Here is a 20,991-nt window from a genome sequence, read left to right on the forward strand (position 1 = left end):
CACACACACACACACACACACACACACACACAAAACTTAGACTGAGTTTTAGCACACATGAAAACCTTAAAACAAATCCTTATTTCCTCATGAATAGCCTTTGGACTATAATGTAACTTAAACAGAAAACTCTCTTTAGAAAGATTTTTCCTCCAAAAGCATTTTATTTTAAAAATCCGATTTAAATTTTTTAAAAATCCAATTTAAATTTTAAAAAATTGGATTTTTCAAAATTTATTTTTTTTTTAAATCGTTGATTTTTATCCACCCTGATCCAAAGCAAAGCTGGAGTCGTCGGTTCCTGTCCTGGGTGGAACAGGAAGTGGCTTCCGAAGCTGGTGTGTGAGGTCACTTCCTTCGAATGGACAGCGGGGTGGCTTATGAGGTCACTTCCTGTGTTGGGGCGGTGAGCCTCTGATGTCACGGCTTGCATTGCTGACTGCACCTCTCTGTACCTTCCTGCAGGTGAAGACCCGCGACGAATCGCGAGGTGTCGGGAGGATCAGCAAGCAGTGGAGCGGACTCCTCAAGGAAGTCTTCACCGACACAGACAACTTTGGGATCCAGTTTCCCATGGACCTCGATGTCAAGATCAAGGCAGTGCTTTTGGGAGCGTGTTTCCTCATTGTGAGTTCATCATCACCATCAATTTATTTGCACGCCGCCTTTCCGCAGTTAAAAGAATGCTCAAGGCAGCTTACAACACAAAAAGGTGGCTTACATAATTACAAATATAACAAAGTAGTCATTTTAAAAAAAAGGGACACGGGTGGCGCTGTGGGTTAAACCACAGAGCCTAGGACTTGCCGATCAGAAGGTCGGCGGTTTGAATCCCCGCCACGGGGTGAGCTCCCGTTGCTCGGTCCCTGCTCCTGCCAACCTAGCAGTTCAAAAGCACTTCAAAGTGCAAGTAGATAAATAGGTACCACTCCGGCGGGAAGGTAAACGGTGTTTCCGTGCGCTGCTCTGGTTCGCTAAAAGCGGCTTAGTCCTGCTGGCCACATGACCCGGAAGCTGTACGCCGGCTCCCTTTGCCAATAAAGCGAGATGAGCGCCGCAACCCCAGAGTCATTCGCGACTGGACCTAACAGTCAGGGGTCCCTTCACCTTTACCTTTAGTTATAAAAAAAACCCATTAAAAACGACATAACAAAACTGGACAATTTCCGCATAAAAACAAAGATACAAAGGTAAATATCAGTAATATCAGTTAATATCAGAAACAACAGCAAAAGCTCCCAACAAAACTTTCCCCAAAAATACCCCCTCCAAAACAAAGATCCTTCCATCTCAGGGAACGTGTCATAAGTTTTAAATTAGAAGGAGGGGATGTTTTGCAAGGAAATGTAAGCGCAGAGGACAGGTTTGACTTGGAGGTTGCTTGAGGTCTAGTAACTTGCCACCTTCCCTCAGAAATAATTCTGGTTTTTGCATTTAATTTATATCGCTTCTATCCCACCTTGTTGCTGTTGTTGATATTATTATGTGCAGACCACTATATCAGTATATATATATACACAGTGGTACCTCGGTTTTCAAATGCCTTGGAAGTTGAACGCTTCAGTTTTCGGACACCAAAAACCCAAAAGCAAATGGTTCTGTTTTCGAACGCGCCTCAGAAGTCAAACGGCTCCCGCTGAGGTTTTTTCCAGTTTTCTCTATTGAATTTGCAGACCACCCATTGTGTGTTATGCGATGGATCACGTTCAAAAACCCAGGTACCACTGTACAGTCATACCTTGGAAGTCGAACAGAATCCGCTCTGGAAATCTGTTTGACTTCCAAAATGTTCAGAAACCAAAGTACGGCTTCCGATTGGCTGCAGGAAACTACTGCAGCCAATTGGAAGCCGTGGAAGCCCCGTCGGACGTTCGGCTTCCAAAAAAATAGGTTGAAAAAAGAACACTCACTTCCGGGTTTCAGTTGTTCAGGAGCCGAAACGTACCAGTACCAAGGCGTTTGACAACCAAGCTACAACTCTGTGTGTGTTTGTGTATAAAATCAAAGTGGTTTGCTGCAATAAAAACATGAACGCGTACAATAAAACCATAAAAAGCAAAAGAGAGAGAGAGAGATCAATAATATATCAATAAGAAGAATAAAATTTAAACAGCAGCATATAGAACAGGAACAGGTGTGATCCAGTACAAACTTCTCTCAGAAACGCATCTTGTCGTCTTACTATCGTGGGGCTTGCTCTCTTCACCATTCAGCTGCCTAATAATAATAATAATAATAATAATTTATTATTTATACCCCGCCCATCTGGCTGGGCTTCCCCAGTCACTCCTTCCAGCTGTTTTGAATCACAACTCTGCCATGGCGTCTGAAGGTGCCAATGTACCGTATTTTTTGCTCTATAAGACGCACCTTTCCCCTCCTAAAAAGTAAGGGGAAATGTGTGTGTGTCTTAGGGAGCGAATGCAGGCTGCGCAGAGATCCCTCTTGCTGTTCTAGCTTCTGGCTTAGCCCCTCTGTCCCTTCCCCCACCTCCCGGAAAAGCCCCCAAGAGCCGCGCAGAGCTTGGGGGCTTTTCCCCGCGGAGGGAGAAGGGCAGCCCACCAGTGAAGGGAAAAGCCTGCAAGGGCCGCACACACGCTCCATGCGGCCCGTGAAAGGGAGCGCTGAGCAGAGCCTGGGATGCATACAGGCTCTGCTCAGCGCTCCCTCTAAAGAATGTTTTTGCCCTTGCATTCTCCCTCTAAAAACTACCGTATTTTTTGCTCTATAAGACTCGCTTTTTCCCTCCTAAAAAGTAAGGGGAAATGTGTGTGCGTCTTGTGGAGCGAATGCAGGCTGCGCAGCTATCCCAGAAGCCAGAACAGCAAGAGGGATTGCTGCTTTCACTGCGCAGCGATCCCTCTTGCTGTTCTGGCTTCTGAGATTCAGATTTTTTTTTTCTTGTTTTCCTCCTCCAAAAACTAGGTGCGTCTTGTGGTCTGCTGCATCTTATAGAGCGAAAAATACAGTGGTCCAAAACATCTGGCGGGGAGCTGATCTATCCGGATACCTGGGTTGGGTGTGTGTGTCTGTCTGCAGAACATAAAACCCACCGACAATAAATCGCACCATTGCAATAATAATAATAATAATAATAATAATAATAATAATAATAATAATAATTTTTATTTATACCCCGCCCTCCCCAGCCAAGGCCGGGCTCAGGGCGGCTTACAAGCAATAATAAAAACAAGTTGAATGATTACAACTTAAAAACAAAATTAAAATACAATATTGAAACATTAAAACATTAAAATGAATTTGTAGATGAATAAATAAGTTATGTTACTTTACCGTTGGTTTTTCCTCTCCTCTCTCTGCAGGATTTCATGTTTTTTGAGAAGACGGGGGAAGTCGGACAGAGGAGTTCGGTGATCACAAGCTAGAACCATCTCAAAAACGGGATTTCCTCTTTTCTCGATGGACCCTTTTCCCAGTTCTGACATGACAGCGGGGGAGCGGGTTGTGTGTGTGTGTGTGTTTGCGTGTTTGTGAAAGGAAGAGCGACGGAATAGCATTGCTGAGTTAGGCACGCGGCCCCTCGCCTTGTTCGAATCCACACGGAAGGAAAAACAAGAGAAAATTTAAAATGTACTAGGTTCCTTCTCTGTAGTGACTTGTATCCGTAACAGCTTGAGGAAGATTTGGGCGGCCCAGGGTATTGCTTTCTGCCTGAGGCCCCCAACCCCACACTGATGGTTGTTACTCACAGAGTTCATAGACTTGTACGGTTTAAAGGGGCACCCAAGGGTCATCCAAACCAACCCCAAGTCCTCCTTCACGTTGCGCGCCGTTAACCTGTGGAACTCATTGCCACAGGAAGCGGCGATGGCCGCTAACCTAGATGGCTTTAAAAAAAATTAGGGAAATTCACACAGTAGCGATTCTACATACCTGTTTCTGAAGCCGCACGAGGGGAGAGCGGCCTTTGCGGTCTGATCCTGCTTTGGGGCTCCTCATGATGGGCGTCTGGTTGGCTGTGGTGAGACCAGGATTCTGGCTAGAAGGACCTTTGGCCTGACCCAGCAAGAGGCTTTTAGGTGCTTATGATCTGTGGCAAAAGGTTTGGGTGTCTTGCGAAGGCCGTGTGTGGGGCTGAATCGGTGTTTTCTTCGGCAGGGTCTGGATTGGGACCAAAGCCTTCTGGCAGGCTGTGGTTTTTATCCCTGTTCTTTGAGGTGCCAAAAGTGAATGGGCCTCCGAGGGAGTAGTCCATCCCTGGAACGCTAAGAGGTGGATATTGCTACAGCTGTTGCTGCGCACACGTTTTTCTGCCATTTTCGGCGCACTGAGCCTTAAAATGTAGGGAGCAAGGCTTGGAGCCTCTCAGGTCTCTTCCATCAGGCCAGCGTCTCATTTCTGCAACGGCAGAGAGCTGGATTTAATTAAGGTTGCTTACAGAGGCTGCGGGGTCAGGTTTCAAGCTCCCGGCTGAGACAATAGGGAGGAGAGCGCAGGGACAAGAAGAGAAATGGGATGTTCCTTTCTGGAAACACAGAAACCAGCAACGACGCTTGTATGCGCGAAAAAACATTAGCCGGCCTTTTTCAATAATGAAAGAGGCAATTTTGGGCGTGGGAGATTCCAGGCATCGCAATGGTGAGCTGTAGCCAGGCCGTAAACATTCAATAAAAAGTTAAGAGCCCGCTGGGTCAGGATCCGTCTGTCTCAGCACCCCGTTCTCACAGGGGCCAACCGGATGCCCATTATGGGGAACCACCATCAGGATTCGAACACAAGCCCTTTCCCCGCCTGTGGATTCCAGCAACTGGTATTCGGGCGCATGGCTGCCTCTGACCGCGGAGTCATAGGCGTTGTGACCAGATAGCCTTCGCCTCCTCCATGAGGGTGTCAAATCCTCTTTTAGAGTTGTCTGGGTTGGCGGCCGTCCCTGGGGGAGGGAGTTCCACAGTTGCTGCTGCTGCGCGAGTTTAGCGTCCCATTTCTGAGACGCATGATGCGCAAGGTGAGCGAGGGCCGCAGTCCCGAGTTCTGCTCCATTTTCTGGTTGTTTTCGCTCGGCGTTTGGTTTCGAAACTAGCCTTCGTTGGTTTAGGACAGGAGTCCCCAGCGTTCTTTGGACCCGAGGGCCCATTAGGAAAATTTGAAATATTGTTGTGGGTGCCTCAAAATTCCCATTGCGCGGTGGCGCAGTGTGCTCTGACAGAATGAGTGGGACAGAGCCTGAGTGTGTGTGTTTGTGTGTGTATGTGAGTATGAGAGAGAGAAAGAAAGAAAGAAAGAAAGAAAGAAAGAAAGAAAGAAAGAAAGAAAGAAAGAAAGAAAGAAAGATGGAAGGTATAATGTGGAGAAAATGACTTTAAGAAACCAGGCTTTGTTGTTGTGCCATGAGAGAAAGCGCAAGAGAGCGTGGATGTTGGATCGTTCAGCTCCTGCCCAAACCTCCCTTTTACATTTTTTTCTTCTGGGGGGGTTCACTGTCAGAACTAGGCCCTCAGCCCCATTTAATCTCTTCTGGGCTTCTGCCAAAGCCTCTGGTCTCCAAACTGAGATATCAAACCACTTCACAGATCTGCACACTGGTCATCCACGCCACATTGCCTTAACCACTAAACCTGGAAACGCTCCTCTATCCTTTTTTAAAAAATAAAAAAGGGATAGGGGGGGTCTTGTTGTCCCCCTCTACCGTCGGGTTTGCAGCAGCACCTCCCCGTACGCCGAGGAAACCCAACGCTTGCATAATATCACTTAACGTTCTGTGTGTTTTATATATATATGTATATTTAAATGTTTACACCTCTGGTGTCTTGCGGTGGGTTTGGGGCACGGGAGGGGGAATAGAGAGAGGAAAAGGATGGGGGTATTTTAGACCCTCCTCATCCCCCCCCACTGCGCCAAAAGAAAACAAAGAGGGTAAAAGTCGAAGCCTTTCGAGTTTTGAGTCGACAGTGGCGGCTCACGAGGACGGAGGCTGCGGAGGAGCGGGAGGCGATTTGCACGATGTCGGGGGGTTGCACGTGACGAAATCCAGCCACCGCCAAGCTGTTAAAACTTCGGAGCGGTCGAGGCGAGCAGCAGGACAATTGACTGTTGGCCAAAGGAAACAGCTGGACAACTTGGCTCGCATCTCATCGACCTGGCCATGGTTGTCGTCTTCGGAGCTGGTGTTTAGCCGGACAGGTGAACGGGATTGTAGAAGGAGCGGTTCCTCCGGGGGGTGGGGAGCTGCAAGAGAGGCGAGTGCCTTGTTTCCTTGACCACACCTTCTGTTCCTCCGCAGCAAACCAAAGAATAAATGTATGTAGTTGTTCTGCAGTCCTTTGTGTCGCCTTGTAACTTTTCTCCCGTCGCCTCGACCACTCTTCTCCCAGCAGAGTTCTTGGAATTGTAGATTTGGAAAGAGATCCCAAGGGTAATCCAGTATGCGGATGATACCCAGCTCTACCTCTCTTTCAAATCAAAACCAGTGAAGGTCCTGTGTGAGTGTCTGGAGGGGGTTGGAGGATGGATGGTGGCTAAAAGATTGAGGTTGACTCCTGACAAGACAGAAGTACGGGAGGCGGGCAGGTGTGGAGGACTCCCTGGTCCTGAATGGGGTAACTGTGCCCCTGAAGGACCAGGTGCGCAGCCTGGGAGTCGTTCTGGACTCACCGCTGTCCATGGAGGCGCAGGTCAGTTCTGTGTCCAGGGCAACTGTCTCCCAGCTCCATCTGGTACGCAGGATGAGACCCTATCTGCCCACAGACTGTCTCGCCAGAGTGGTGCATGCTCTAGTTATCTCCCACTTGGACTACTGCCATGCGCTCTACGTGGGGCTACCTTTGAAGGTACCTCCATTGGGTCCCAGTATGTTTCTGAGCACAATTCAAAGTGTTGGTGCTGACCTTGAAAACCCTAAACGGCCTCAAAGGCCCAGGAGACCTGAAGGAGCGTCTCCACCCCCATCATTCTGGCCGGATGCTGAGGTCCAGCTCCGAGGGCCTTTGGGCGGTTCCCTCCATGCAAGAAGTGAGGTTGCAGGGAACCAGGCAGAGGGCCTTCTCGGTGGTGGCGCCCGCCCTGTGGAACGCCCTCCCATCAGATGTGAAGGAAATAAGCAGCTCTCTTATATTTAAAAGGCACCTGAAGGCAGCCCTATTTTGGGAAGGTTTTAATATTTAATGCTGTATTGTTTTTCACACTCAATTGGGAGACGCCCAGAGTGGCTGGGGAAACTCAGCCAGGTGGGCGGGGTATAAATAAATTATTATTATTACTACTACTACTACTACTACTATTATTATCCAGCTAATTGTCTTAAACCTGGTTTGCGGGTCACCACAATGGAAGGTCTACAAATCTTTTTTCCCCTCCCCCAGCGGAATTTGTTATCATTACTGTTCATTTCAATTCCACACTGCTTTATATTTTAAAGAAAGAATATCAAAGCGGTTTACATCGAATGAAAGAGTGCAGAATAAAACAAATTCAAGCTTCGAAGAAAATATTCAGAGCCTTCTCTAAGGGACATTTTTGTTTCCCCATATTGATTTACTTACTTAATTTATAGGGCTGCCCCAGAGCAGAAGGAGTCTAGGAAGGCAGTGGGGTGTAGTGGTTAGAGCGTCAGGCTGGGACTTGGGAAATCAGTATTGACCACGTGGATGAGGAGAAGAACGTCATTGTCGTGGTTGAGGAAGAAACGCAAAGATACTGCAGTGTTCTTCTGGGAGTTGTTGTTGTTTAGTCGTTTAGTGGTGTCCGCCTCTTTGTGGCCCCATGGACCAGAGCACGCCAGGCATTCCTGTCTTCCACGGCCTCTCGTAGTTTGGTCAAACTCATGCTGGTAGCTTCGAGAACACTATCCAACCATCTAGTCCTCCGTCGTCCCCTTCTCCTTGCACCCTCCATCTTTCCCAACATCAGGGTCTTTTCCAGGGAGTCTTCTCTTCTCATGAGGGGGCCAAAGTCTTGGAGCCTCAGCTTCAGGATCTGTCCTTCCAGTGAGCACTCAGGGCTGATTTCCTTCAGAATGGAGAGGTTGGATCTTCTTGTAGTCCATGGGACTCTCCAGAGTCTCCTCCAGCACCATAATTCAAAAGCATCCATTCTTCGGCCATCAGCCTTCTTTATGCTCCAGCTCTCACTTCCATACATCACTACTGGGAAAACCATAGCTTTAACTATACGGACCTTTGTTGGCAAGCTTCTGGGAGTACCACCTCCCAAAAGCTCAACTCTGCAGCTTCTGTGATGTTTTGCTATTGCTTTGGAAGTCTATTAGAAGAAGCATTGGAAGTGTTGATGGAAAAATTGATGCATCAATTTAACTGTGCTGCATTATATTAAGAACATAGCATCATAGAATATTAGAGTTGCAATCTCCTTTCTCATAACTGGAATCCATTGGTTCAAGTCCTACTCTAGAGCAGGAGAAAAGCAGCTTGCTCCACCTTCCAGGTGACGGCCCTTCAGATATTTGAAGGTGGCTTCTCATTCTCCAGTATAAACATCCCCAACTCCTTCAACCGTTCCTCATCAGGCTGGGTTCCCAGACCCTTGGTCATCTTAGTTGTCCTCTGCACACATTCCAGCTTGTAAACATCCTCCTTAAACTCTGGTACCCAGAACTGGACACAGTACAGTGGTCCTTTGGTTCTCAAACGCCTTGGTACTCAAACAACTTGGAACCCAAACGCCTCAAACCTGGAAGTAAATGTTCTGGTTTGCGAACTTTTTTCAGAAGCCAAACGCGCTCCGTATTGAGTGCTGCGCTTCCGTTTTGAGTGTTACGCTGATGTCTGCCTATTTTTGCTACTTATTTTGCGTTTTTGTGGCTGTGTGGAACCCAGTTCAGCTACTGATTGATTGTGTGACTGCAGTACATTGTTTATTGCTTTCATTTGATGGATCGATGGTCTCGTTAGGGAGTAAGGTAAATGTAAAGGGACCCCTGACCGTTAGGTCCAGTTGTGGACGACTCTGGGGTTGCGGCACTCATCTCGCTTTACTGGCCGAGGGAGCCGGCGTACAGCCAGCGTACATGTGGCCAGCATGACTAAGCCGCTTCTGGCGAACCAGAGCAGCGCACGAAAACGCCGTTTACCTTCCCGCTGGAAAGGTACCTATTTATCTACTTACACTTTGACGTGCTTTCGAACTGCTAGGTTGGCAGGAGCAGGGACCGAGCAACGGGAGCTCAGCCCGTCGCAGGGATTCAAACCGGCGACCTTTTGATCGGCAAGTCCTAGGCTCCGTGGTTTAACCCACAGCGCCACCTGCGTCCCGTCACGTTAGGGAGTAAACTTCATGTTAAATGGCTGTTTTAGGGGTTGTTTTTAAAAGTCTGGAATGGATTAATCCGATTTGCATGACTTTCTATGGGAAAGCGTGCCTTGGTTTTGGAACAGACTTCCGGAACGGATTAAGTTTGAGAACCAAGGTACCACTGTATACAGGTCTGGTCCGGCCAAGGCAGAACAGAGCAGTACCATAACTTCCCTTGGTCTGGACACGAGACTGCCATTGATGCAGTCGAGAATTGCAGTAGCCTTTTTTGCTGTTGCATCGCACTGTGGACTCGCATCAAGCTTGTGGCCTACTAAGACCTCAGGTTTTAAACATGTCCACACTGACTTGGTGCATGCATGCATGGCGCTGCCCCCCCAAAAAAACATTGGTAAAACACCCCTCCAAAAGAACAACTCCATATCAGTGTTTCTAAGTTGGATTTCTCATACATCAAATAAATGCAGGTGCTCAAAGCGAAATAATAGCCCAGGGGCCAGCAACCTGTTTCAGCAGGGGGCTGGTCCACTGTCCCTCAGACCTTGTGGGGGGCCGGACTATATTTGGGGGGGGGTGAACGAATTCCTATGCCCCATAACCCAGAGCTGCATTTTAAAAGCACATATTCTACTCTAGGATCTAGAGATCTAGGATCTAGGAGTCTTGGTTGACCACAAACTTGACATGAGCCAACAGTGTGACGCGGCAGCTAAAAAAGCCAATGCAATTCTGGGCTGCATCAATAGGAGTATAGCATCTAGATCAAGGGAAGTAATAGTGCCACTGTATTCTGCTCTGGTCAGACCTCACCTGGAGTACTGTGTCCAGTTCTGGGCACCACAGTTCAAGAAGGACACTGACAATCTGGAACGTGTCCAGAGGAGGGCAACCAAAATGGTCAAAGGTCTGGAAACAATGCCTTATGAGGAACAGCTAAGGGAGCTGGGCATGTTTAGCCTGGAGAAGAGGAGGTTAAGGGGTGATATGATGGCCATGTTCAAATATATAAAAGGATGTCACATAGAGGAGGGAGAAAGGTTGTTTTCTGCTGCTCCAGAGAAGCGGACACGGAGCACTGGATCCAAACTACAAGAAAGAAGATTCCACCTAAACATTAGGAAGAACTTCCTGACAGTAAGAGCTGTTTGACAGTGGAATTTGCTGCCAAGGAGTGTGGTGGAGTCTCCTTCTTTGGAGGTCTTTAAGCAGAGGCTTGACAACCATATGTCAGGAGTGCTCTGATGGTGTTTCCTGCTTGGCAGGGGGTTGGACTCGATGGCCCTTGTGGTCTAGTCCAACTCTAGGATTCTAGGATTCTACTCATGTGAAAACACCAGGCAGGCCCCACAAATAACCCAGAGATGCATTTTAAATAAAAGGACACAATCTACTCATGTAAAAACATGCTAATTCCCGGACCGCCCATGGACCGGATTGAGAAGGCGATTGGGCCGGATCCGGCCCCCGGGCCTTAGGTTGCCTACCCGTGAACTGTCTGAGGTGTTCAGACCCCCGTTCATTCCCGTCTCCAATTAACCTCCAAGTGCTACCGCCATGACATCACCACGGACTTCCCCCGGTGACATCACCACCCCAAGCAGCCTCAGCAACACGCCCCCCTCCCAAAAATAAATGCTGTTGCACCATCACACATGAACTACCTGGGCGGCAATATTTACACAGCATCTCATTTATTCACTCATTTACACCATATTTACAAATGCGACACACACATTATACACCTTCAAGATAGACGGGAAAGTGTGGAGAGGGGGATATGTAATCTGATAACTGCTGTCTGTCGGACTCCTATCATTTTGGACTGGAAGGACGGATCCTCTGTTGGGTCTGCCCCTCCCTGCAAAAGCAGAACCTTAGCAGCGCAGTCCAGATGGGTTTACTCAGAGGGAGAGGCCACGTGTAAGGAGAGAATGATCAGCCCAAAAGACAGCGAGGGGAAGCAGCAAGAAAGACTGCGTCGCTGCGGAACTTAAATTGCAGCGCCGCAAAGCACAGTGTAAGACACAAACAAAGCAATAAAAATACAATTAAAAACCGTACATCATCCAGAACAGTGCGTTGCAATTCCTACAAGAGGCAGAAAGGACGACTGAAGGCTTCGCCGAAGCCCTCGGCAATTTTCAAGTGGTCCGTAGGGAGAAGGGGAAGTTTGGGAACCACTGACTTAGAGGTAATATCTGTTGTGTTCGGGGAAATGTGCACAGAGTTGCAAATTCAAATGCAGTGGGGAGGAGGGAGGAATTCGGATTTGATACCCTGCTTTATCACTACCCTAAGGAGTCTCAAAGCGGCTTTCCGTTCCACCTCCAGCGCTGCTTGCTTTCTATAGGATTTTTATTTTTGCAGGGTTTGCAGTGACGCAGAGCTCCAGGTCGAGAAGCGAGTTTAGCCTTCTCAGCGAGAGCAGAACCTTAAAAAAACGGGGTCCTTTAACACTAGAGGAAGATCGGGTGGGAATCCTATCACCTGCCTTTTCTTAATGGACAAACGAGGAGGACGAGGGAGACAGGCAGGAAAGTCACAAACGCCTCTCTGCTGTGGGAGGAATTATGGAGTTAAACAGAGTTGGGAGGGACCCAAGGGTCATCTAGTCCAACCCCGCCGCAAAGTCGACAAAATGGATGAGTTAGAGCAGCCGTTCTCCAACATGGTTATCCGCTTTGCACCAGGTCCAGTGTCATTTGGCTGAGGTCAGTGGGGGAGCCCTAGCGGAGGTGTTGTGATCTGGAGGCAAGGGGAGCAATTTTAGCTACTGAGACTAAATCATCTCACCCTTTGGGCGGATTGGGACCGATTAAAAGAGTAAAAGGGTGGGTCACTCTGGAGAAGGGGGAGTTGTTCTTTATGCTCCAAAGTTAAGGATTTAGGAACAAGAAGGTGCTTCAGTTTCGAACAGGGCCGTCTTAAGCATATTCGGAGCCTTGGTGCAAAGATCTCTCTGGCGTGGCCCTCCCTTTCCCAGAGTTGACCTTTTTTTAGGGCTGGAGGAGGCGGGCAGCGGCTGGAGGGCAGCTCCTCTGGTGGGGAAGAGGCAGAGGCTGGACCCGACGCTGGACGCTGAGCGAACGGGCCTGCGCAAAGCGAGTGAGAGCGCATGTGCCACTCCTGATGGGTGTTGGCTCAGTTTTTCCCCTTTTAGCCTTCTGGCGCCCCGTAGAATTCTGTACCTGCAGACTAAAAGGGGAAAACCCGAGCCGGCGGGAGCGGCACACGCACCCTCGCGCTCTCAGCGCACTCGTTCGGTGTTCCTCGGACTCTCGCCTGGCGCCCTCCAGAACTTGGCGCCCTGGCGTCCCGCGCCACTTGCCTCTATGGGTAAGACGGGCCTGGTTTCGAGAGCACAGAGGGCAAGTTATGTGGCGTATGACGGAACTTCAGCGAAATATAAGTCAACTGGAAAGGAAACATTGGAGCACCCCAAATCATTTGCACAGAAAATAGCAGATCTAACAAATTATTGTCGTCGTCATTTTTCTCCTTTCTCCGTATTGGTTTTATCTGTACAGTCGTACCTCAGATCCCGAACGCCGTGCGACTCAAACGTTTTGGCTCCCAAACGCCGCAAACCCAGAAGTGAGTGTTCCGGTTTGCGAACGTTGTTTGGAACCCGAACGTCTGACGCAGCTTCCGATTGGCTGCAGGACCTTCCTGCAGCCAATCGGAAGCCGCGCCTTGGTTTCTGAAAGTTTTGGAAGTCAAAAGGACTTCCGGAACGGATTCCACTCGACTTCTGAGGTACGACTGTATTATTACTGTGACATCTGAGAAAGGGCCTAGGTGTGATCTTGCTGGCAGGCTTTCCAGTGGGGCAGCTGGTTGGCCACTGGGAGAACAAGATGCTGAACTGGGTGGGCCATAGGTCGGATCCAGCAGGCCCTTCTAGGCCTCGCATAAAGGCCCCTTGCACTTCTGAGTTCTGCTGAGGGCACCAGTTTGATGAAAGCCGCATGAGAGCCAGGGGGCAGGATTGCCGGAGGTCTCGCAGAATCCCCCCAAAGCCCCACGGTGGGTCAGCGAAGATTCGCCACCCAAAGGGAATGCATTGGCCTCGCTTTGCGTTTACGACGAGCTTTGCCGCTTGGAAGACGTCAAACGGAGGCGCCTTTTCGTTCTGTCTCTGAAGGATTTGACACACCCCTGTCTTCCGCAAAACACAGGTCAGGTCCGCAGGCCCCGGCTGAGCACATAGCGAGAGGCCATGGCCAGGTTCCAGCGATGTTTCTCTAGGATCCACCGGCACTCTTCCCGGGAGTGAGAGCTCAGGTGGAAGAGCTGGTTCACCTGCGGAACAGAAGGAGACCACGTCAGAGGGACCCGAGACCGGAAAGCATTTCTGGGGGCAGCTATAAGAGATCGCCACAAGTGTCCATTGGGCCGCTTCTGATCCGCAGAACTGACACTCGGCGCAAGGGGTTGGTGCATCGGTCTGTTAAGCAGAAGTTTGGTGGTTCGAACCCACCCAGGGATGGCTGTGGGCAGGATTTTCCTGCATGGCAGGGGGTTGGACTAGATGACCTTTGGTGTCCTACAATTCTATGAAATGCCCGTTCCACATTTGCAATAAATCGTTCTTATAGTGCACAACTATGGAACTCCCCGCCTGTTGACACCAGGCAAGCGCCTTTGCTGTGCTCTCTTCGGCACCTGCTAAAAACATTTTTGGTTCAAGAAAGCTTAGATGCTTAGAAAGTTTTAATATTTTTTTTAGCCTATTGTTACTTTTAACCTTCCAACAGTCTTACAATTTCCCTTAGTGATAACTTTGGTTCTTCTGTCCTTTGGGTAAGCTGCTTCAAGACTCTTCTCTACAATCAAGCAGTGTATAAATTTCACGAAATACCGTATTTTCCGCCCCATAGGACGCACCGCCCCATAAAACGCACCTAATTTTTGGGGGGGAGAATAAAGAAAAAAAAAATTTCCCCCTCCCCAAGCACGGGGCAGGCGCGGGGGAAGCCCAAGCTTCCCCCGACCCCAGCCCCCACAACAGCCTGATATCCGCAAGCCTAGGGAGCCGCACTGGTCTCCCCAGGCTTGCGGAGAGGTGCGTGAAGCCCGGGGGCGCTCTTCAGCGCGCACCAGGCTTTGGGATGCAGGCAGCTCTGCGCTACCCTCCGGAGCCCCGTGCGGCTTCGCGCTGGGATCCGGGGGGTGGCGCAGAGCTGCAAGAAGCCCTGGAGCGCAGGCAGCTCCGCAACACCCTCCGCAGCCCCGCGCGGCTTCGCGCCGGGATCCGGGGGTGGCGCGGAGCTGCAAGAAGCCCTGGAGCGCGGGCAGCTCCGCGCCACCCTCCGCAGCCTCCTACGGAGGGCACCCCGTGCTCCGCGCTGCTGGCTGCCGCCCGCAAGCCGTGCACGCCGGGGGGGAGTTTCCCTGGGCGCGCAAGGCTTGCGGACAGCTGCGCGAAGAACGGGGTGTCCTCCGAAGGACGCCCCGCGCTCTGCGCTGCAGGCTGCCGCCCGCAAGCCTTGCGCGCCGGGGGGAGTTCTCCCCGGCGCGCAAGGCTTGCGGACAGCTGTTCGAAGCACGGGGCGTCCTCCAAAGGGCGCCCCGCGCTGCAGGCTGCCGCCCGCAAGCCTTGCGCGCCGGCGGGAGTTCCCCCAGGCGCCCAAGGCTTGCGGACAGCTGCGCGAAGCACGGGGCGTCCTCCGAAGGGCGCCCCGTGCTCCGCGCTGCAGACTGCCGCCCGCAAGCCTTGCGTGCCCGGGGGGGAGTTCCCCCGGCGTGCAATGCTTGTGGATAGCTTCCTGGAGCCTGGAGAGCGAGAGGTGTCGGTGCGCACCGACACCTCTCGCTCTCCAGGCTTCAGCGAAAGCCTGCATTCGCCCCATAAGACGCACACACATTTCCCCTTCATTTTTGGAGGGGAAAAAGTGCGTCTTATAGGGCGAAAAATACGGTAAATAAACGAACAATAGAAGGAATGAATAATAGAAGGAACAAGAAAGGAGATTGCGACTCAAGAGCAGGAAGAATTTTCTGATAGTAAGAGCTGTTCATAGTGATGTATGGAAGTGAGAGCTGGACCATAAAGAAGGCTGATCACCGAAGAATGGATGCTTTTGAATTCTGGTGCTGGAGGAGACTCTGGAGAGTCCCATGGACTGCAAGAAGATCCAACCTCTCCATTCTGAAGGAAATCAGCCCTGAGTGCTCACTGGAAGGACAGATCCTGAAGCTGAGGCTCCAAGACTTTGGCCACCTCATGAGAAGAGAAGACTCCCTGGAAAAGACCCTGATGTTGGGAAAGATGGAGGGCGCAAGGAGAAGGGGATGACAGAGGACGAGATGGTGGGACAGTGTTCTCGAAGCCACCAGCATGAGTTTGACCAAACTGCGGGAGGCAGTGGAAGACAGGAGTGCCTGGCGTGCTCTGGTCCAGGGGGTCACGAAGAGTCGGACACAACTAAACGACTCAACAACAACAAAAGCTGTTCAGCAGTGGAAAGGTCTTCCTTGGGAGCAGGGCCGGATGTAGGTTTGATGAGGCCCTAAGATACTGAAGGTAATGGGGCCCTTTCTATGTCCAGCCGTCCTTTGTCAACAACAAATTGTGTTTTTTGTGTCGAATATATGCCCTATGGTCACTGATGGACCTCATGGGTATCTCAAGCCATTTATATATATAGAAAGGAGAAAACCTGTGATATTTTAGGGAGCAGGCTAGGGTCCAGGGGGTCACGAAGAGTTGGATACAACTAAACGACTAAACAACAACAACAACAGCTTCTTTGATGTAGCTATTGTTAGGAAGAGAGTTCAGGAAGAGAGTTCACAAAGAGATGGTAAATACTACCCATCCTTCCTCTCCTGTTTATTGCTGTTTATGACCTCTGGAGTTTCCTAAAAGCATTCCTCCTCCTTCCTATTTTATTTACTCTGAATTACATATGCATGCTCAAGTAGGAAATAGTAGTCTTTGTAGTTAACAGGATTTCTTCTGATCTAACTTTGTCCCATGTGGGGGTTTTTGAAATGCTCAGAGGAAATCTGATTGGTTCTTATGAACACTGTGTAAAAAGTTCTTTTGTGAATAAAACGACCTGGGCCAAGGGGTGTAGAGTGAATTATTATTGGCACCTCCTCCCAGAGTCTTGCTGGTCAAGCCTCGCATGTGTTTTATTAATCGGGGTCCAATCCTTCCTTGCTTTGGGAACGCAACACCCAGTTCTCGTGTTCCATCAGCTGTGCCTGCCGGGGTCTGATGGGGAATATTTGGGGAAGGCCCAGCGAGGGCTCCGTCTCTCCGCGGAACGGGGGCCAGGGTGCCGCTGGAGAACCGGACCTCTCACCTTTAGCAACTGGCTGGCTTTCTGAACATCCCAGCCGCTCGCCCTCAAGGCCTCGTGGCATTCCTCCGTCGTGGCGCCGTGGACCCTGTCTTCTACCTGGGGAGGCAAACAGCAAAAACAGTCAAAGGCAAAATATTCCCAGGGTGACCTCAACCCCTGCAATCTGGTGCGAGCAAGACGTCAGGGAGTGGGAAAAGATTTGAATCATAGACTTGTAGAGCTGGAGGGGAACCCTGAGGATCATCAAGTCCAACCCCCCTGCAACGGAGGAATATGGAGCTGTCCCATATGGGGATTGAACCTGCAACCTTGGCGTTATCAGCAGGACGCTCTAAGCAGTTGAGCTATCCGGTGGTCCAATCATTGCCCCACCCATTATTGGTTCCTGCAAGGGGGTTGGGCTGGATGACCTTTGGGGATCCCAGCACTGCGATTCCATGCATAGAATTCTATTACTCTTTCCTATGAACCATGGCGGGCCCCTACCTTTCCATTATTAAGAAGAAGAAGAAGAGTTTGGATTTGAGATCCCGCCTTTCACTCCCTTTAAGGAGTCTCAAAGCGGCTCACATTCTCCTTTCCCTTCCTCCCCCCCAACAAACACTCTGTGAGGTGAGTGGGGCTGAGAGACTTCAGAGAAGTGTGACTGGCCCAAGGTCAGCCAGCAGCTGCATGTGGAGGAGCGGAGATGCGAACCCGGTTCCCCAGATTATGAGACTACTGCTCTTAACCACCACACCACACTGGTGTACACCACACTGCACCACACAATAATATTTATTGTGGCCGCCAAAACCACATAACACTGGTCCAGAAAGACCCACATTGGCTCCCAGTACATTTATGAGTACAATTCAAAGTGTTGGTGCTGACCTTGAAAGCCCTAAACGGCCTCAAAGGCCCAGTAGACCTGAAGGAGCGTCTCCACCCCCATCGTCCAGCCCGGACACTGAGGTCCAGCACCGAGGGCCTTCTAGGGAACCAGGCAGAGGGCCTTTTCGGTGGTGGCGCCCACCCTGTGGAACGCCCTCCCTCCAGATGTCAAAGAGAAAAACAACTACCTGACATTCAGAAGACATCTGAAGGCAGCCCTGTTCAGGGAAGTTTTTAATGTGTGACATCTTAGTGTATTTTTGGTCTTTGTGGAAGCCGCCCAGAGTGGCTGGGGAAACCCAGCCAGATGGGCGGGGTAGAAATAATAAATTATTATTAGTAGTATTAGTATTAGTATTAGTATTAGTATTATTACATTTCTAGGACTCCCTGCTGCTATCTTTGGCATCGTTTGGTCAAATCCGTGCCCTCACCTCCTTGATCTTCTTCTCGATCTCCGCCAGGGTTGGCCTCTGCCCTCCAGAAGGGGCTGGGGGCAGCGCCCCTTTGGGGGGTGGGGGTCTGGGGGGCCGTTGCTCCTTCTCCCTGGCCCCCGAAGGAGGGCCTTCGGGCTTGGGCAGGGCCCAGGAGGGCAGGGCCGGATTGGGCAGGCGGGACAAAGGCTTCCGGCTCCGTGGCTCCAGCTGCTGCGCCGGAGGAGGCAAAGGTCCTGGCAGGTCACTTGAACGGTGCTGTTGGGAAGAGACGCCAAGAGGGTCCGGTTTGAAGGCGGGCAGCCGGGCTTTGGTGCGCAGAACGCTGAAGTCCGAAAGAGACTCCAAGCTCTTGGAGAGACCTGGGAGGAGGAACAGAAAGAAGCAGGGGTGAGAGAAAGGTGACGTTGCATATTTTTTGGAGAGAATTTATTTTATTTTTGAATCTGCATTTTATTTATTTGTTAACATTCTTATACTACATCGGTAAACCTTGACATATTACATTACAGGACTTACTATAATTTCCAACGTGTATAAAAAAATTATATACAAATTTTATAGACCTAGAAAGAAAATGAAACAAAAACAAAAAGGAAGAACAAAGAGAAAAAACAAAAACGAACCCCCCCCCCCAATCATATACAGTGGTACCTCGGGTTACAGACGCTTCAGGTTACATATGCTTCAGGTTACAGACTCCGCTAACCCAGAAATGGTACATCGGGTTAAGAACTTTGCTTCAGGATGAGAACAGAAATCGTGCTCCAGGAGCAGGAGGCCCCATTAGCTAAAGTGGTGCTTCAGGTTAAGAACAGTTTCAGGTTAAGAATGGACCTCCAGAACGAATTAAGTACTTAACCCGAGGTACCAGTGTACATACCAACACACTAGACTTCCTGTCTATCCTGTTGTATATTTCCTTTTTTACAAATGAATGTACTCTTATTATTGTACATTTCTTTACATTTTATCTAATACATTCCTATATCAATATGTGCTCTTAGTCTTATTTCTCAACTCGGTCTCACTCCAATCGGGAAATAAGCCAGGGCTGGATTTAGGTTTGATGAGGCCCTGAGCTACTGAAGGTAATGGGCCCCTTTCTATGTCCAGCTGTCCTTCATCAACAACAAATTGCCGCTGGTTTTTTTTTGGGTCGAATATATGCTCTATGGTCATTTATGGACCTCATAATGGTATCTCAAGCCATTTGCGCATGTTGCCCTGCAACCAGTCCATGCGGAATGTAGGCACCCTATATATAGAAAGGAGCAAACCAGGGATATTTTAGGGAGCAGGCGGGGCCCATGACTGACATCTACGTGCCTACGCAACACAAAACACTGTTGCTGTAGGTAGGTTTTATATGATTTGTTTTTTATCTTATATTTTGGAAATGCACATCTAGGGTTTTTTTCCTTTAATTTTTTGGGGGGCCCCCAAGAGAGTGGGGCCCTAAGCCAGTGTTTCCCAACCTTGTGCCTCCAGCTGTTTTTGGCCTACAATTCCCATCATCCCTTGCCACTGGTCTTGCTAGTCAGGGATGATGGGAGTTGTAGTTCAAAAGCAGCTGGAGGCACAAGGTTGGGAAACACTGCCCTAAGCTATAGTTTGTTTAGCTTATACCTAAATCCGGCACTGAGCCCAGGGCCAGGACTTCTGGGTTCTGTTGTTAAGTATACTTGGTTTAATTCACGCTGAAATGAGAAGTGGATTTAATGAAGTTTTGACATGGGATAAGATCCAACCTCTCCATTCTGAAGGAAATCAGCCCTGAGTGCTCACTGGAAGGACAGATCCTGAAGCTGAGGCGCCAAGACTTTGGCCACCTCATGAGAAGAGAAGACTCCCTGGAAAAGACCCTGATGTTGGGAAAGATGGAGGGCACAAGGAGAAGGGGACGACAGAGGACGAGATGGTGGGACAGTGTTCTCGAAGCTACCAGCATGCGTTTGACCAAACTGCGGGAGGCAGTGGAAGACAGGAGGGCCTGGCCTGCTCTGGTCCAGGGGGTCACGAAGAGGCGGACACAACTAAACAACAACAAGGATTGCTGTATTTCAAAGAAGTGGAAAAGTTGTCAAGCTATTTCTGGATCGTGGATACGTCCAGGAAAACCAAGCCTAACATGGGAATATGCTGCTGGAATATTCCTAAATAGATCAATGATTAACTAGTGCAGGGGTCTGCAACCTTTAAGACAAAAAGAGCCACTTGGACCCGTTTCTGAAGGGGGAAAAACTGGGAGCCGCAAAACTCGTCATTATAAAAATAACGTTTTTGTCACTTTTTTTATTATTTCTTTGTTTGACCCCTCAGAATTACTCCTCCTCATAGAAATAAATGTTAAATTAACAAGTTACCTTTTTTCTGTGTGTGTGTTCTTCACTCCCCTTCAAAACAGTGACCAGCTTACAATGTAGCGGGCAGGCGGGAAGGTGACGTCGGGACGGTGCGTGACTAACGCACGCACCGCCCCCATGCGACGTCACAGCCAGTACAGCGCCCGCCACAGTGGGGAGTGTCGGGGCGCACAATGCGCCTCCTCCCCTCGCTAGTATCCGCCCCGGAGCCGCGGCAAAGGTGTAAAAGAGCCACATGCGGCTCCAGAGCCGCGGGTTGCAGACCCCTGAACTAGTGAATGTTCCCTATTTTGTTTGTTCCCTACTTTGAGTGGCAAATCTTGCAAGGGTGGTCGTTGGAATAGAAGCCGATGCCTAAGGGCCAAGGTCTCATCGCTCCCCCCAATAAAATATTTGAGGCCTCCCCCTCAAGATAATGGGAATTGCCATTCAAATGGTGCTCCAGCAACTTCTCTCAGAGCAACATAAATTGTTGGAACACTTATTATTATTATTATTATTATTATTATTATTATTATTATTATATTAGAGGCGGATGAAGCAGACACTCACGAGCCAACTGCAACAGCTGCTTGCCTCCAGCTCGATTCTGGGGATTGGAGTTAACCGCCCGCGCTTTCGGTTTCTTCCTAGGGTAGAAAACAAACAACCCTCTAATTACATCTATTTAAAAAAACGATGATAATAATTGCATAGCTTTACTAATAGCTACTCCACGGACCGGCCTTCCGGCAAACGCGAAATCCTCAGCCGCCGATCCTTTTGCACCTGAAACTT

General features: G+C 49.6%; 2 protein-coding genes across 4 annotated transcripts in view; one reads left to right on the top strand and one right to left on the bottom strand.

Annotated features, from left to right (window-relative positions):
- Positions 1 to 6,276, top strand: part of PLSCR3 (phospholipid scramblase 3) — a 28,366-nt gene extending 22,090 nt beyond the window's left edge. The window contains 2 exon segments of the mRNA XM_028702311.2: positions 466 to 627; positions 3,324 to 6,276. Coding sequence (XP_028558144.2) covers positions 466 to 627; positions 3,324 to 3,386 — 225 coding nt within the window. The 3' untranslated portion in view covers positions 3,387 to 6,276.
- A 6,179-nt stretch (positions 6,277 to 12,455) lies between these two features.
- The window catches only part of TNK1 (tyrosine kinase non receptor 1), a 32,689-nt gene continuing 24,153 nt past the window's right edge, over positions 12,456 to 20,991 (bottom strand). For all 3 annotated transcript variants that reach the window (XM_028703543.2, XM_077916801.1, XM_028703544.2), the window contains 4 exons: positions 20,767 to 20,843; positions 17,849 to 18,210; positions 16,542 to 16,637; positions 12,456 to 13,530 (listed from right to left, as the gene is read on the bottom strand). In XM_028703543.2, the coding sequence (XP_028559376.2) occupies positions 13,408 to 13,530; positions 16,542 to 16,637; positions 17,849 to 18,210; positions 20,767 to 20,843 (658 nt within the window). In that variant the 3' untranslated portion in view covers positions 12,456 to 13,407. The remainder of the gene's footprint in view (positions 13,531 to 16,541; positions 16,638 to 17,848; positions 18,211 to 20,766; positions 20,844 to 20,991) is intronic.

The sequence above is a fragment of the Podarcis muralis genome, chromosome 13 (genome assembly GCF_964188315.1).
Source record: "Podarcis muralis chromosome 13, rPodMur119.hap1.1, whole genome shotgun sequence".
In the NCBI taxonomy this organism is placed as follows: Eukaryota; Metazoa; Chordata; class Lepidosauria; order Squamata; family Lacertidae; genus Podarcis; species Podarcis muralis.